At 43.0% G+C, this 15,718-nt stretch overlaps 1 protein-coding gene across 1 annotated transcript in view; it reads right to left on the reverse strand.

Moving 5' to 3' along the window:
- Positions 1-6,129: 6,129 nt before the first annotated feature.
- Positions 6,130-15,718, reverse strand: part of vcam1b (vascular cell adhesion molecule 1b) — a gene marked incomplete at its 5' end in the record, with an annotated part of 36,811 nt that continues 27,222 nt past the window's right edge. The window contains 3 exons of the mRNA XM_079581142.1: positions 6,130-6,530; positions 7,672-7,932; positions 15,063-15,332. Coding sequence (XP_079437268.1) covers positions 6,364-6,530; positions 7,672-7,932; positions 15,063-15,332 — 698 coding nt within the window. The 3' untranslated portion in view covers positions 6,130-6,363. The remainder of the gene's footprint in view (positions 6,531-7,671; positions 7,933-15,062; positions 15,333-15,718) is intronic.

Raw genomic sequence — 15,718 nt, forward strand, 5'->3', positions numbered from 1 at the left:
TGATCCCATTTTAAGGTGAGGCAAGGGACTGGGGGAAATAATAAAAGGATCGAGATTTTTATTGATGGTTTTGTTTTGTTGATATTAAAGCTGAGGCTCCTCTTCAGGTCGGTGGGGAGTCCTCGCCTCAAGTGGAGGAGCTCAAGTATCTGGTGTTAGTATAGTATATATATATATGTTCTCAGTGGGGGACGGATGGAGCGTGAGATGGACAGACGGATCGGTGCGGCGTCAGCAGTGATGCGGTCGCTGTATCGGTCTGTCGTGGTGAAGAGGGAGCTGAGTCGGGGCAAAGCTCTCGATTTACCGATCGATCTACGTTCCCGCCCTCACCTATGGTCATGAGATCTGGGTAATGACCAAAAGGTCAAGACCAGCGGCCCAAAGGTGTTTCCTTCGCAGGGTGGCTGGGCGCACCCTTCTCCGTGTCCACTCCGCCTGACCGCCGCAGTAAAAACGTTGCTTTAATTATTCAGCAACATTCCACATCATCTTTGTCCTCTCTGTCCACTTCCATTTTTCAGCTTGGCCAGAGCCGGCTGCATCGAGCTTTACAGCTCAGAAGAGAACGGAAACAACATCCAGGTTTTCAAAGTAAATATCCTCTGCACTGAATGTTACGAAAATGTCACTATTTTACACAAAATAACTTCAATGTTTCCCTCTGTGGAGTTTGTTTTCACAAAAACAATCACACAACACGATTAAGCTTCTATTGCTCTCATTCATATCGATTTTTCTGCCCTTCTCTCCCTCGCACTGGAGGGAAAAAGTCTAACTGTGAACTTGAGAAGTTCAAAGCGATCTCCTCTGTGACCGGACTTTACAGCTCGCCTGCCCCTCAACATGTTTATTACTTTATTAGGAGTTTGATTTCTCAATCGTGTTGCTTGGCGTGTGCACACTTCCAGCTCCTCGTGGAGATGCAGCCGAGACGAGCAGCGGAGTCTGGAGTGGAGTGAAGCTGGGTGTAAGAGATCAGTCAGATCAGTCATCCTGGAGGAGCTCGGAATAGAGCCGCTGCTCCTTCACGCCAAGAGCTGAGATGGCTCAGGCATCTCTCTCAGATGCCTTTAGTCGCCTCCCTCGGGGGGTGGTCTGGGTATGTCCCATTGGGAGGGGTCCTCGCGGAAGGCCCAGGACACGCTGGAGGGACCCTGTCTCTGTGGCCTCGGTGTCCTCTAAGAGCAGCTGCAGGAAGTGTGTGTGTGTGTGTGTGTGTGTGTGTGTGTGTGTGTGTGTGTGTGTGTGTGTGGATTTTTTTTTAAAGCTGTTATTAAGTAAAAAGATCTGTAAAAACATTCATGTTTAGTGGAAACAGGGCTAAAGTGTCTTCTTCTGTAGTGTATGTCAAAGCGTATGTTAGGCTCAGCAACGCCGACTGCTGGACAAAGGTGTGCATGACAGTCTCATTGTTGACATCACATCATCACATCATCTCATGGTGACGTGAGACTATCGCCGTACAAAAAGCTGATTCAGACCTGATTTAGTCTTTATTCAGATTGAGCTGTCCCGTTTCGGTCCAGGTTTAGGGGTCACACTGAGGTCAATAAGAAACAGATCCTTCTAGACGGAGACTCGGTGACAGTGGAACATAAACACGGGCTTTTTAAGTCCTAAACACATGACTTTATCACAGAATCTGGGCCAAAACATCCACGGACTGTTCCAACTTTGGACAGATGCTTCTTTTCTCTGTGGGTCAGGTTCAAACAGAGACAAAGAGAATCTAAAGAAAACCTTAGATCTACAGCAGAGTGAAGCAGGAAGTCAAAGAGACAAGGCAGGAAATAAATATCTTTAATGAGAAGACAAACGCTTCACATTTACATCAATGAAAGACAAAACTTCAAAACCTATGACTCCAAAAGCACCGGCTGAGACTTTCATCTTTAACCGTGCGTGTGGGAAAATAAATGTATAATGACCAACATTTACCATAGTTTCTGCAATGAAATCAGAAAAGTGGATAGAGTCAGGTTTAAATGGTTTTATTTTGTTGATACAATCGTTACAAAGAAGTGACAACGTCATCTCGGTCACAGCCTTTCGTGCTACACGTGGACACCAAACAGGTCAGTATTTGTGAATGAACAAGTGTGGGGAAGGGGCGCCGCCATCTTGGAGTTACTTCCTGGAAAACTAACAACAAAAAGTGATAAATGAAATAAACGTTGAAGTCCAAAGAGTTTTTTTCCACAAACTAAATACTTTTGAGTTTAAATGTACAAAATATCCCACAGGAACGTTGTGGGATTTCTCGTATATTTGGACTATACCGTAAAGCAAAATTGTCAATTAAACTAGCATCATTTAGCTTCGAATAAGAGAAATCAAAGAAAACAATCACTTAAATTTAGACAAACAAATAGTGATGACAGGAAAGTCTTCTTGTGTTCTCACTTGTGTCCTTAATAAAGACTGAATGAATGAATGTTTGGATGAATGTGTATAATTTTCTTTTCAGTGCGTTTGTTTTTCGTAGACGAGCCCTGCTTTGCAAAGCGATATCCTGTGGTAAAAACTCAACCCAAATTCAATCACTTTTTCAGAGAAATCGCTGGAGAGAAGCTTCTATTTCAGATTCTGGGTCAAACTGAATGGAAACTTTTTCAACTGATGAGGTCAGACACAGGCACATCAGCACAGTCATATGCATGAGTATACAGACACAGTACATGGTAGTACGGTAGTAACATCATAGTGACATTGCTTGAACGGAGTGAAAGTGGTCAATGTTTAGATTCTTGGATATTTTTCTGCCTTAACATCCCGTTTTAAAAAATAGGCCAAACTCTCCCTTTACGATCTTTATTTGATGACGTTTGGTCGACTGGTCGTAGATTTCCAGGAAGTAACTCCAACTTGGCTGTGGCACTCCCTGGTCTTTCTGTTTGGTATCCATGTGTAGCACGAAAGGCTGTGACCGAGATGACGCTGTAATCCAAATATGGTCATTTCCTGTGTGGGAGACAGCAGCGGCTAAAGACACAGGGCGCATGTGCAGACGAAGGGACTATCACCAACATTTGGAAAAATAAACTTGTCTTCTTGGCCTATATTTGTTTAGTTAGGAGTACAAAACAAAGCTCTACTCATATAAACCAGTTTGTTTCACATATGAGGGGCATAAATGGATTGTTTTCACAGACAAGAAAAAGGCACAAAACAGCAACAACTGGAGCATTAGCAACAGTCTCCAAAAGTTCACATTTATTACATCGTTACATGAGATTATTGCGAGATTAACAGCTTCACATGTAGGACTTTTCCCATTTTAAAAACTAGCCACAGCCTATTTACTATTAGCGGCTATTTACTATTAGCCAACCTAGCTTCCTAGCAAACAAATCAATATTTCACTGTCATTCATGGCTTATATCTGGAAGCATAAGATTTTGTTTTGCAAATGTTGAACACATGACCATAAAAATTGCCGTAGTGTAGGCGTAGTATTTTGTTATACGTGACTAAGTTTTTGCTTAAACTTTAGCTAAAACTAAGCGACATTAGCAACACATTAGCTGCTCTTAAAGCTCTCGATCTGGTGAAAAATACACATTCACACAGTCACATTGGAGAGTTGTTTTATTTTTCCATATAGCGCTAATTCAAAGCTAAGCTAAATTAGCTGTACGTTAGCCACATTAGCTTCAAAGCATCCGCTCCTGCTTGCTGCATTTCAAGCTAAAGTCCATGAAAAAGCAAAACGGTTTCTTCGTTCGCTCAATCCAGCGGAGATTTACCACCAAACTTTAACTCTGGAGCTGTAGAGACGGTAAGAAGTCACCCGCCAACCAGAGGCTAAGTGGTTCCAACCTCTCCCAAGAAAAACCCAAGCAAATAAAGTACTTTTGTGTGTCTAGCTCCAGAAGTAAAGTATTTAGTGTTGTGGCTAAATCCCTTTGAGTCATTTGTGCGGTGACACTCCAAAAATAAAGGGAGCATTAGAAATGTGAAAAAGATCTTTTGGAGATTTTTGTTTTTTGAAAGTCTTGCATTTGGAGCTCTGTTTACGCCGTTTGGTGTTGCCATCCCTCGTCTTAAAGGAACAGGCCACTGTTTTTCCATACTGAGATATGTTCTTACCTTAGTCACGCAAAAAGTGACCAAGCTCATCCACGTTTTCCTCTTTAAAGACAGTCAACGTGAGTAGTTACATGATCCAAGTATAATTAAATATAATGAAACATGTCCATTTTCTAAGTGGATAAAAAGGGGTACTATATTGTAGGGCGTAATAACACCTGAGGAGCACTTCGACGACCGTGACTTTACAAAGACCACACAGGTATGCATCAGCTACATCTAAGCTCAGGTAAGAACATATCTCAGTATGATGAAAACGGTGGCCTGTTCATTTAAAGTGGATTTTGATTTTTCCTGCAAAATCATCAAAGACACACCTGGAGTAGAATTTCTGGACATTCACACAGTCTTGATTTAGCAGTTTCTTCTACGGTGTCAACGCTTCTTTCTGTCATTGTTATAACCCAAAACGGTCCTTCACATTTTTAGAGCCCGTAATCCAACATTATATCAGATCTGAGCTGTGCTGCTAATCGTGTGTCTGAGCAGAAGCCGAAAACCACGCTGTGAATCAAAATTAAAAGCTAGTTTCTCGATAAGTTATCCCTACCACTGCCAACAGGAGGAGCCCCAGGCAAAGTCTTCACCAGCTCTAGGACTGTATTTCTTTGCTACTATTTAATTCCAAAGCTGAGGCACTAAAATAATATTTTAAGTATATCTTTAAGACGCATATGCAAGATATGTCCACTTTAAAGCATGTCGTACTGGAATATTGTTGTCTTTAAAGAGGGGGTGTTCTGCTTTAAAGAGGGGGTATTCTGCTTTTCTCAGTCCCATAGCACCAGTCTATGTCATACTACAATGATGACAAACCTTCTGTTGGTCTGTAAATGCAGTAAATTAGAATAACGGCCTTGTATAAAATGTCTCTCTCAAAATGGCTGTAGTGAATGTCTTGAAATAGGCCTCTGTCTCTTTAAGAACCTCTGAGCCTTTAGACACGCCCCCTCCACACGCTGTCTGTGGCATCAGTGGGGAGGGGGTTCTGCTGAGGAGCAGTGGTTGGTTACTCGGCTGGTGACGAAAGCTCGGAGGCGTCTCCAGGAGGTGGGGGCGTTCCTAGGAGGACTCAGGCAAACCTATCCCTAAAATGGCCGCCATCAGAGATTACTCAGAAATACGTGAATGTGCCAAGGCAACACTTCAGCCATGTTTTTAATGAGGGAGTGACAGAATAACATGATGGAAAGCTTGAAAAAGTCGATTATGAAGAATACCCCCCCTTTAAGTAAAGTTCGTGTAGCCATGAAAAAAGTTTCAAGCGTAAAATATCGTTTTGCAGTATATCACAATGTGTCTTTGTGGTGATACACATATCGTATCAGAAACCAAGTATCGCAATACGTTGATGCTCGACTCAGTTAAAGGAAAAAATACACTTTGTTGGTTAAAAAATACAATATTGATCTAAAACAGTTGAAAAAAACATCCAGTAGTTTTACTTCCTGGTTTTCAAGGCTTCGTCTTTCTTACCATAATTAAAAACTCTGCTCAACTTGTGCGGCGAGTGTTTTTTGCTTTGTAATGAATGGATTACGTTGAGCAAGAGATGGAAAAGGAAAGTATTTCCTGGATATATAGGACCTCAGGGGGAGCTTTCTAAGAACCGTTTGTGCAAAGAACAGCCACTGAGGAAGATCCAAAGACCACTCAAACATATGCTGACGGCTCCAAGCGCAGCTCCAGGTCGTTTGTAGAACATTATGACTCAACCTGTGCTTTCTTATCATAAACTACGAAAGGTGACAGAGGCTCAGATGGTGGAGCAGGTCATCCAGTAACTGAGAGGTTCACGGTTTGAAGTGCACATTCTTGTATTGTCCTTGAGCAAGACACCCCCCCCTCGTTTGTGAGAGTGCAGTGTGTGACTGAGTAGTAGCTTTTGGCCACCGACTGTGGAGTGAATAAACAATGACTGCAGTGTAACGCTTCCAGAAACACGTGACTAAGCGCAATATCATTATAAGTCGTTATTATCATTAAAAGCGTGTGGTCCCAGCGCCACTAAATACGGCATTATTTCATTTATTTTATTTCTGCGGCGGGCCACGCTGCTCACTTCCAAGTCTGACAAAGCTGCACAGGCCCCAAAATGTCGATCTGTCCATGTGAAGGACCGGGGCGAGCAGGGGGGATGGTGAGAGCTAGAAAAGAGTTGTGGGAAACAGTAAAACCTCCACTGCCTTCACATTCCACGGTTTGAAAACAGGAAAAGTCATGTATCCCGGGCCTGAGTTGATAAACAGTCAGTTCTGAGGTGTTCACTGCTCACGTGGGCTGAGGGTTGGACTGGGGCAGCTGGTAGAAGCCTTTCTTCCGTGCTCGTCGGACGTACTCGAGGAACAGGGCGGCGGAGGAGAGTCCAGCGGCGACGCAGAGAGAAGAAATGAGGATGAGACTGAGGCTGAAGGAGGGAACGTGGCGGCTGCTGCGCTCTGAGGACAAACAGACAGGGACAGTAGTAGTACTATCAGGAACAGCTGTAGGCAAGGCAAGTTTATTTGTAGAGAACAATTCATACACAAGGCAATTCAAAGTGCTTCACAGTTGCATAAATATAAGAAAACAAATACAATCAATAAAAACATCAACATAGAATTAATCAATTACAGTAAGAGGCAAGAGTGTAGATAAAATACTTTCAGTTATATGCATTTTTAAGTCTTGTTGTGACTCGCTTTGTCTTGAGCACTATTTTCTTGCTCGTTCACACACAAAGTTACCTAACCTGTGTTTTTGTCGCTCCTTCTCCTCTGGACATCAACATAAAATTAATCAATTACAGTAAAAGGAGTGCAGATAAAATACTTTCAGTCATATGCATTGGTAAAAAGAACTGTTTTCAGCCTGGATTTGAACATTGTCAGAGTTGAGGCCTGTCTCACATCCTCATGAAGACTGTTCCAGATTTTAGCTGCATGAAACTGAAACGCAGCCTCACCGTGTTAAGTCCTGACTCTGGAACCACCAGGAGACCCCTCCCTGAAGTTCTCAGGGCCCGAGATGGTTCATACGGCTGTAACATGTCAGAGATGGACTTTGGAGCTAAACCATGAAAAGACTTGTAACAAGCAGAGCTGTTTTAAAGTCTATTCTCTGAGTGACAGGAAGCCAGTGCAGAGACCGGAGCACTGGACTAATATGGTCATATTTCCTGGTTCTTGTCAGGACTCGAGCAGCAGCGTTCTGGATGTACTGTAGCTCTGACAGCTCGTTTAGAGAGGCCAGTGAGTAGGCCGTTACAGTATCTAACCTGCTGGAGACAAATGCATGGATAAGTCTCTCTAAGTCTGGTTTTGACACTATTCCTCTGATCTTAGCCATGTTTTTCAGATGGTAAAAAGCTGCTGATGTTCTTGCTTTGATGTGGCTGTTTAAGTTCAGGTCTGAGTCCATGATTACTCCTAGATTTCTAACCTGATTTTTTGGTTTTAGAGAGAGAGACTCAAGGTGACTGACAACACTTTGTCTTTGTGTCTGTGGGACAAAAACAATGATCTCAGTTTTGTCTGAGTTTAGTTGGAGAAAGTTGTTTTGCCTCCACAAACTGATCTGTTGGATAGTACAAGTCTGTACCTCTGACGCTGATGGAGAAGACGTGGATCTCGAAGCCCAGCTCGTTGCTGACGTTGACCTGGTAAAGGCCTGAATCCTGCGCAGAGACGTTGACCAGGAGGAAGTTCCCGTCGGGCGAGTGCTGCTGCGTCCCATTGGTCAGTTTGCGCAGGTAAACAGAGGGGGGCGGGGCGCAGACGGAGGAGCAGCAGACGGTGACGTTCTGGCCCTCGAACACGACTGAGGATGGCAGCACCAGGACCGAGGTGTTTCTGGGAGGAGCTGCGACGACAAGGACAGTTACAAAGATGACACTGACGTTTGTTAAATAGCTCAGTATCTACAGGGTCATTTTGCCAGTGTACTAGAGGTCAAACAGGCTGATGTTTGGTCATTGTACAATATTGGCTATCGACTGATGTAATGCAGACAAAAGGCCGATGCTAATTTATGTCTTTAAAACGAGCAAGAATGTCTTGAATACCTTTTTTTAATTTGACCTTTATTTAACCAGGAATGTCCCACTGAGATTAGGAATCCCTTTTTGTCAGGGGAGTCCGGGCCGCATTTTTTTTTTTCCTTGGATAGTTGGTACATCAAGCAGTCACAAGCAATGAGAGTGAAATATAGCAACGAATCAGCTAAACCCTGAACCTGCCAAGCCGCTTACCTTAAAGAGACTTTACGGAGTTTAAAAATGCTAAAACTAAGTATTTCCCTCCCCCTACATGTTCCTCCATGTCCAAATGTGTAGAATGAGCTCAGACCTGTTCACCACAACTGCCTCGAAAATCCTGCACTGTCAGAAAGGTGCTACTTCAGGTCTGAAGTGCCGACATGCACGAGCTTAAAGGAATAGGCCACCGTTTTTACATACTAAAATATGTTCTTAACTCACTTTAGTCGAGTTAATATATCCCCGTCTGGTCTTTGTCCGTGCGCCCTGCCAGGCAAACGGAGCACATACGCAGCCTCTCCCACATGTCATATAGCTCCGAAAAAGCTCACGATAGAAGCTACCAAGCTCTTCCACGTGTTCCCTATTTAAATAAAGTTACGTGAAGTGTTTTCATGCGAAGTATATTTACACAGAAATGTAACATGTCGATTTTATAAGCAGATAAAAAGGGGAACTATATTGTGAGGCGTAATGATACGAGGAGTAAAACGTCCGCGCAGTAACTCCTAAAGGTTATTGACGGAAGTGAGCGGGGGAAGTCTTTAGGAGTTACTGCGCGGACGCTGTGCTCCTCGTATCATTACGCCTCACAATATAGTCCCCCTTTTTATTTGCTTATAAAATCGACACGTTACATTTCTGTGTAAATATACTTCGCATGAAAACACTTCACGTAACTTTATTTAAATAGGGAACACGTGGAAGAGCTTGGTAGCTTCTATCGTGAGCTTTTTCGGAGCTATGTGACATGTGGGAGAGGCTGCGTATGTGCTCCGTTTGCCTGGCAGAGCGCACGGACAAAGACCAGACGGGGATATATTAACACGTCTAAAGTGAGGTAAGAACATATCTCAGTATGTAAAAACGGTGGCCTATTCCTTTAATATAGAGACTGCAGTTACACATAAGACCTGAGGTGGCAGTAGTGAGCATAAAATGACCAACTTGCATCTAGTCTCTTTAAGGATAGTGGGCGGGTTCCTAATCTTAATACATCTCTGATTGGATGATGAATGTACATTGTGTACCAACTATCCAAGGAAAATAACAATGCATCCTGGCCCGAGAGGGGAACTTATTGTTTTTGGCGGTCAGGGACACCTGAGTACCCAGAGGAAACCAGCGCAGACATGGTGAGAACATGCAAACTCCACAACGAAAGGCCCCTTGCAGGTGGAAATTGAACTCGGGACCTTCTAGATGTGAAGGCACGAGCTCCAAATCAGCCCTATTCCTCTAATAAAGCGCCATGACATTGTTGATTATCAGCTATCCGCGCTGATCAAAGCGAAAGTTTGTTTTCACCAAGTCATTCCCACTGTTGCCAGCGGGGGGAGCTCCAGACAAACCCTTTAATAGACTCTTCAAATTAGAAAACATAAAATAGGGCTGGACAATATGGCAAATTAATCAATCGATTGCTCTTGATTTTTTATCTCAATTTTATTTTTTCATAATGAAAAAAAAATACATGTCCCTGAATCATGAACTTAAACACACCTTTTATACAAACTCCAGCTCAAACAAAAGCTTTCCTCCAGTTTTAGCTCCGATTGCAGGATAAGTTCATTTTAAAGTCCAGTCTTCAACAGAAACAGTTTATCTGTGAATTCGCCGTGAACAACTAGGATGTTAGAAATGTCCGTGTGTCCCCTTTGTAAACCCCCCAGGGCCATTAAAGATAAATAATCTACTCTTAGAAGGAAACTTGATCTAAAATGAAAGTAAATCCAAGTCTTTAAGGCACATATATGGATACAGGACATTCGCTCTCTTTATGAAACGCTGTGATATCATTTTCTCTTCCTGTTTTCTGTGGGTTAGATCCTGTGGGTTAGATCGGTGTGAAGTGAGTGGGAGGAGAGTGACTCAGAGACGGAGAAATAAAACACATGATCAGAGCGAGAGGTTTATCCACATGGTTTGACTGTGGAGGAGATAAAGAGGGATTTATAAAGCCAGCTCTTATTGTGAAAGACTGAAGTGGGAGGTTTATTGTTGAGACGCACCAGGACCAAAACAATGACATGTAGAGATATCAATTACTGACAACAAATGAGGAAGAAATGTTGTGTTTTCATATAAAACTGAGGCCTTTAATGCATAAAATGGCCAGAATTGTTGATATTTTCAGCGATAAAATCCAAATAATGGATCGAGCCAGGTTTAAATTCATGGTTTTATTTTATTTTGTGGACAAAGATACAAAGATTCTTCCAGAGGGTAATTTGGCTCTTGTTTTTGAAAAGCGAGAATCAGAATAGATTTTATTGCAGGTTCACAAACTAGAAATGTTCTTCCGAGCAATCGTGTAACATAAAACAGAGATAATTAATAAACTATAAAACTACAAGGACATAAAGTAGATGAAAAGATGATGAAAAAAAAACACTGAACAAAAGCGTGAATGTATTTAAAGGTGCATTAAGTGTTAGCAGCAGATCGTTTCCAAACTGTTCCAAAATGTTCAAAACCTTTCCAGAATTCTCCAACTTTTTAAGAACTTTTCCAACTTTTTCCAAACTGTCTCTCACAAAGGCAATGACCATATTTGGATCACAGTGTCTCGGTCACAGCCTTTCGTGCTACACGTGGATACCAAACAAAACAAAAAATGTGTATTTGTGAATGAATAGGCGTGGGAAAGACCAGGGAGCGATACCGCCATGTTGGAGTTACTTCCTGGATCAATCGGCTGAAAAGAAACTTCGTAAAGGGAGAGTTTGGTCTTTTTTTATTCCTCTGACGTTAAAACTAAAGCTGGGCTTACACTGTGCCATGTGAGGCAGGATTTCGGCACAAATTTTTGATCTTTGAACCTCTCCGTGCGTCTCTGTCGTGAAGTGTACGGCGCCGATTAGTGGCTCACAACGAATGTACAAGTGAAACTCGCACTTCACTTCATGTAAACACGCTGTTTGAGGGGATGATATGACAGGCCAAACTGTTGTCCATGGTAGCACGTGTCATGTCACTCAGTGTGAGCAGGTCCAGGGACGTGCACAGATAGAGCCCAGGTGGTGCTCAAGCACCTGCCCCTTTGCCCTGTGCCCTTTAAGTGCCCTTCTCAAGACCACTTTTTGTTTTTTCCTCCCAATATTAAGTATTATTTCTTTTATTGTTCTTACATATTTGCCCTACTAAGCCAACATGTGCTGAAAATACAGTTTTAATGTTCAACCACTTCAAATGGTGCTTCATTCCTTCATTGTGAGCTGAGCTAAGGAAGAAGGGAGAGGAGGAGAGGTGCCTGGGCTCGGGACACTGTGCACCTGTGGGAGGAGCACATGTCCCTCAGAATGTCTGTGCACGTCACTGAGCAGGTCAGCCATGTCCGGACAACATTGCGTACAAAAACGGTGTACGTGTAGGTGTATTTGCGATATACGCCAGAGTGCGCGTGGCATTTATTAATAATAAAAAACGTTTATTAAATGCGCTGCAGTCCGAGCAAACTCTGGACAATGAACTGAACCAGCGAAAAGCAGGTGTCAGCTCCGCGGCCTCAGCGCTGGAGCCGGGGCAGAACTGCGCGTCTTTTGGCCTGAGCAGAGCTTTTCTCCGGGAGGGAACAGGTGCGCGGAGCTCACAGCCAACCGGAACCTAACGAACCCGTCCGGACCGAAGACCGACCGACGACGGGACGATCCTCCCCCTGAGGAGAGGAGAGCGCGCGGTCAGCAGACCCTGCGCGCGCCGCTCCCGGACCTTATGAACCCGTCCGGACCGAAGAAAGCTGTGGAGCTGTCAAAGGATTTATTTGACACCCAGGTCGCTCGCGCCACGGAATACGGTCCACAGACTTGACGCTCAAACCAGCCAGAACACGGAGCAGGGCCTCGCGAAGACCCAGGTGAGTCCCGGTGTCCCGACGGCAGCGGCATGTGAGGCGGGGCAGCCATCCACACAAAGTTTGCGCAGCAGCAGCGGTCTTTTTGGTAAAAAAGAAAATATCCCCGCAGTCCAGGTTCTAGTGTCCGGGCTGAGCCTCTGAGCTCGACCCGTGGCTGGAGGAGCAGGTCGATGCAGCGCAACATTGAATCAAGTCTGCCCATAAACCTTAACGCTGTAGCCTTGTTTCATGTTTAAATCATCAGTGTGGATGATATTCGGCGTGGCAGTGCAATTCATGCAGCTAAAAACTGTTTCCCAGCACTGTTTAGTGTTTAGTAAAACTGGTGTATCATGTACTCCACCTCCTGACTTGGTGTAGGATCTGAGCGCACCGTACGCCAGGTGTACAGTGCGCTCAGATTGATAAATGCCAAAACAGGCGGTGATTTTTCGTACACACCACATACGCTCTGATTTCACCGTACGCAAGTTTGATAAATGAGGGCCAGTGTGAGCACCTGCATGGTGGGGTCGTACACTTCCCACATGCGATTCTAAATCGTGTCTCAAATCGCACAGTGTCTGCCCAGCTTAAGACGTTAAGGAGAGAGTGGTTTTAAATGTCACATTGCAAATAAGGTTCTTTTTAATCACATGTTAGGCACAGAAAGCTTCTTTCCTCTTCTGCTTTTATCACGGACTCCCACATCTGTGTCATGAGGCACAAAAGGGAAGCGTGGGATGATTTTAAACATGAACTTTCCCGTGTGCCCGTGAAAAATGGGGAATTTTACATCATCTAATCGTTTATTTGATCAAATCTTTGATAATAAGTGATAGATATTAATGTTTTTGGTCCAAATGTTTTCCTTAGTCTCAGTTTCTTGATCAAATAATTGGTGGAAAACATTTTTTAACTTTTTGGCAAGATGCTGCAGGTGAAAACATCAATTTCCTCACACTGATTTTAGCTAGTTTTCTCCTTTAACATCTTAGTTTCAATGTCAGAGTAAAACATGGACCAAACTCTCTCTTTACCATGATATTTTATGCAGTTTTGTTGCTTTGATGTCTGGTCTTTCCCACGGTTATTCATTCACAAATACTGACATGTTTGGTATCCATGTGTAGCATGAAAGGCTGCTACACGTGATGACGCTGTAATCCAAATATGGTCATTTCCTTTGTGGGAGACAGCAGCGGCTAAAGACAGGAGGAATATACACAGGGCGCATGTGCAGACAAAGAGATTAAACTTTAGGGCCTTTTTTATTCCACTCTTTAACTGCACTCTAGTAGCGGCGCAATGTTCTTGATCTCATTACTGGAGTAAGAGTACAGATACTGGTCAAATATTACTCCACTGAAAGTAAAAGTTGCTCTGTCAAACTATTACTCAAGTGAAAGTATTGAAGCATTTGCTGTAGAAAATACTACTAATGATACTTGTATTAAAGGTATAAAGTATAAATCTGTTTAAATAAGTGTTGCTGCAAAAACACAATAATTCTCCCCGAATTCCTCAGATCCACAAATACTATAATTCTAAAAATATCCATTTTCCCTTGAACTTTTGAACGCTAAATCTCTCGTTTCTTTTCCCGCTAGTCTCCACCTCCTCTCGTTGAACGCGCCGCCTTCAGGGACCGTCTGTAACTCTGGCTCTGCTCCAGTTCATTCGCTCTCATTAAGTTTCACTGGTTTAAAGTCGCGTTGACCCAAAAAAACACTGAGGACACGACTCAGGAATCCACTCTGTCTTTCCCCGAAGACTTTCTCCCAAAGCAAACGAACCGACGAGAAGAAAGCGATTCACCGGAGTCCAGAGGCTCCTTTTGTTTGTTATGTGTTTGGAATCAAAATGTAATGTTTAAAAGCACACAGAGACACTTGGAGATCTGGGATAAAGCGAGGCGCTGTAGAGAGATATCAATTTAAAACTTAAGAATGTATTGTCTTTTGTATATATAAAAATTAAAAAAGGGCAAAATTGCCAATATTTTTAGCGACGGTTCTACAGTACATGGAACCCGTTTTTAAAATACATAGAGGATGCATTTTCACACAACACTGAGGTCATGGATGACGAGAGAGAAAATGAAACATAACTTCTAAGACAATACCTTTCATCCACGAATATATTTACCACAATTAACTGTCTTACTTTTCCCCTACCTGCTTTTTTACTTCCCCCTCCTTTTTTTCCTTCTTTTTCTTTTTTTTACTTTTAAAAAAAAACAAACTTTTTTTTAATCATTATTATCTTTTCCCCTCCTTTCCTTCCCTTCTTCACGGTATGTATGTGTGAGTGCATTTCTGTTTTTAACTCTACTATATCTTTTTATGCTCATTCCTTTATTTTACTCCTTTACTCTTTTCTCTTCTACTGTCCTTTTCTTCTCTTTTCTTTTTTCTTCCAATCTTTTTCTTTCTAAACTTATTTTCTACTGCTTCTTCTCTTTCTTCCTTTTCTCTTGACTCTTCTTGCTTTACAGGTTTTCCTTTCTTTTAGGCCCCTAGCAGATTGGGGGGGGTTCATGGGTGGGGGGAGGGTTCAGTGAAGGGGTTAGAGACAGGATAGGACACTTGAGTGGTGGGGACATTTTTTATTATAATTTTTTTTTATTTCTTTTTTATTTCCCAGACCAATATATTGTCCTCAAATCCTGCCGGTGTGAAATTTAAAAAAATGCTAATAAAGAAATTTTAAGAATATTTTTAGCGACAAAAGCGTTTGAATTAGCGTTGATATATTAGTTATAAAGAGTTATTAGTGAAAAAATCTGTAAAAATTCAATTCAATAGGGAGTGGTAAAGGGAGAGTTTAGTCTATTGCTCTACATTAAACAGTGAGAGAATGAACTGGTGAAAAATTGGTCCCAAACGTGTCTGACTTTACCTCTGACGGTGACGTTGAGCCCGTCCCGCGCCGCTCCGTACTGATTGGTGGATTCACACAGGTAGTGGGCGGAGTCCTGCAGCTGAGCGGATGATAGGCTGAAGGACAGGTTGTGGGCGTGGTCCTCGCGGTGGAGCTCCGCCCCGTTCCTGCTCAGGACCAGCGTGGGGGGCGGGGCTCCGTCCGACTGACAGGTGAGAGTGAGGCCCCGCCCCTCCAGCACCTGCTCCGGACTCGGACTCGCTGTCAGAGCGGCGTTCAGCGGAGCGTCTGGAGAACACGAGGGTCATGGGTCATGGACGGTGAGAATGTCCATCAGTTTAGTCAAGTTATATTTGTTATATTGTTATATTTGTGTTTATGAAAATGAGACCAGAACTAAATTAAATAAGTAAAAGAAGTTCAGTTTGAAAGAGTCTCATAACATTTAAAGTAAAAATCTCCGGCAGATGGAGCCTAAAAGTGGTGCCTCTGCATCCACATTGGTATTTTACGTTTTATAACTTGAAAGTGGAGAAGACTCGTGTGTTTCTAAATGCAGACTATAGCGTCGACTTTGCTGCTGACGAAGGGCAAACTGTGAGATCTTCTGGACAAACCCCCGTGTCCCATAGTGATGTTATGTAGAACAACCTTTTTCCTCCAACAAGACGGGC

The sequence above is a fragment of the Gobius niger genome, assembly GCF_951799975.1.
Source record: "Gobius niger genome assembly, chromosome: 22".
In the NCBI taxonomy this organism is placed as follows: Eukaryota; Metazoa; Chordata; class Actinopteri; order Gobiiformes; family Gobiidae; genus Gobius; species Gobius niger.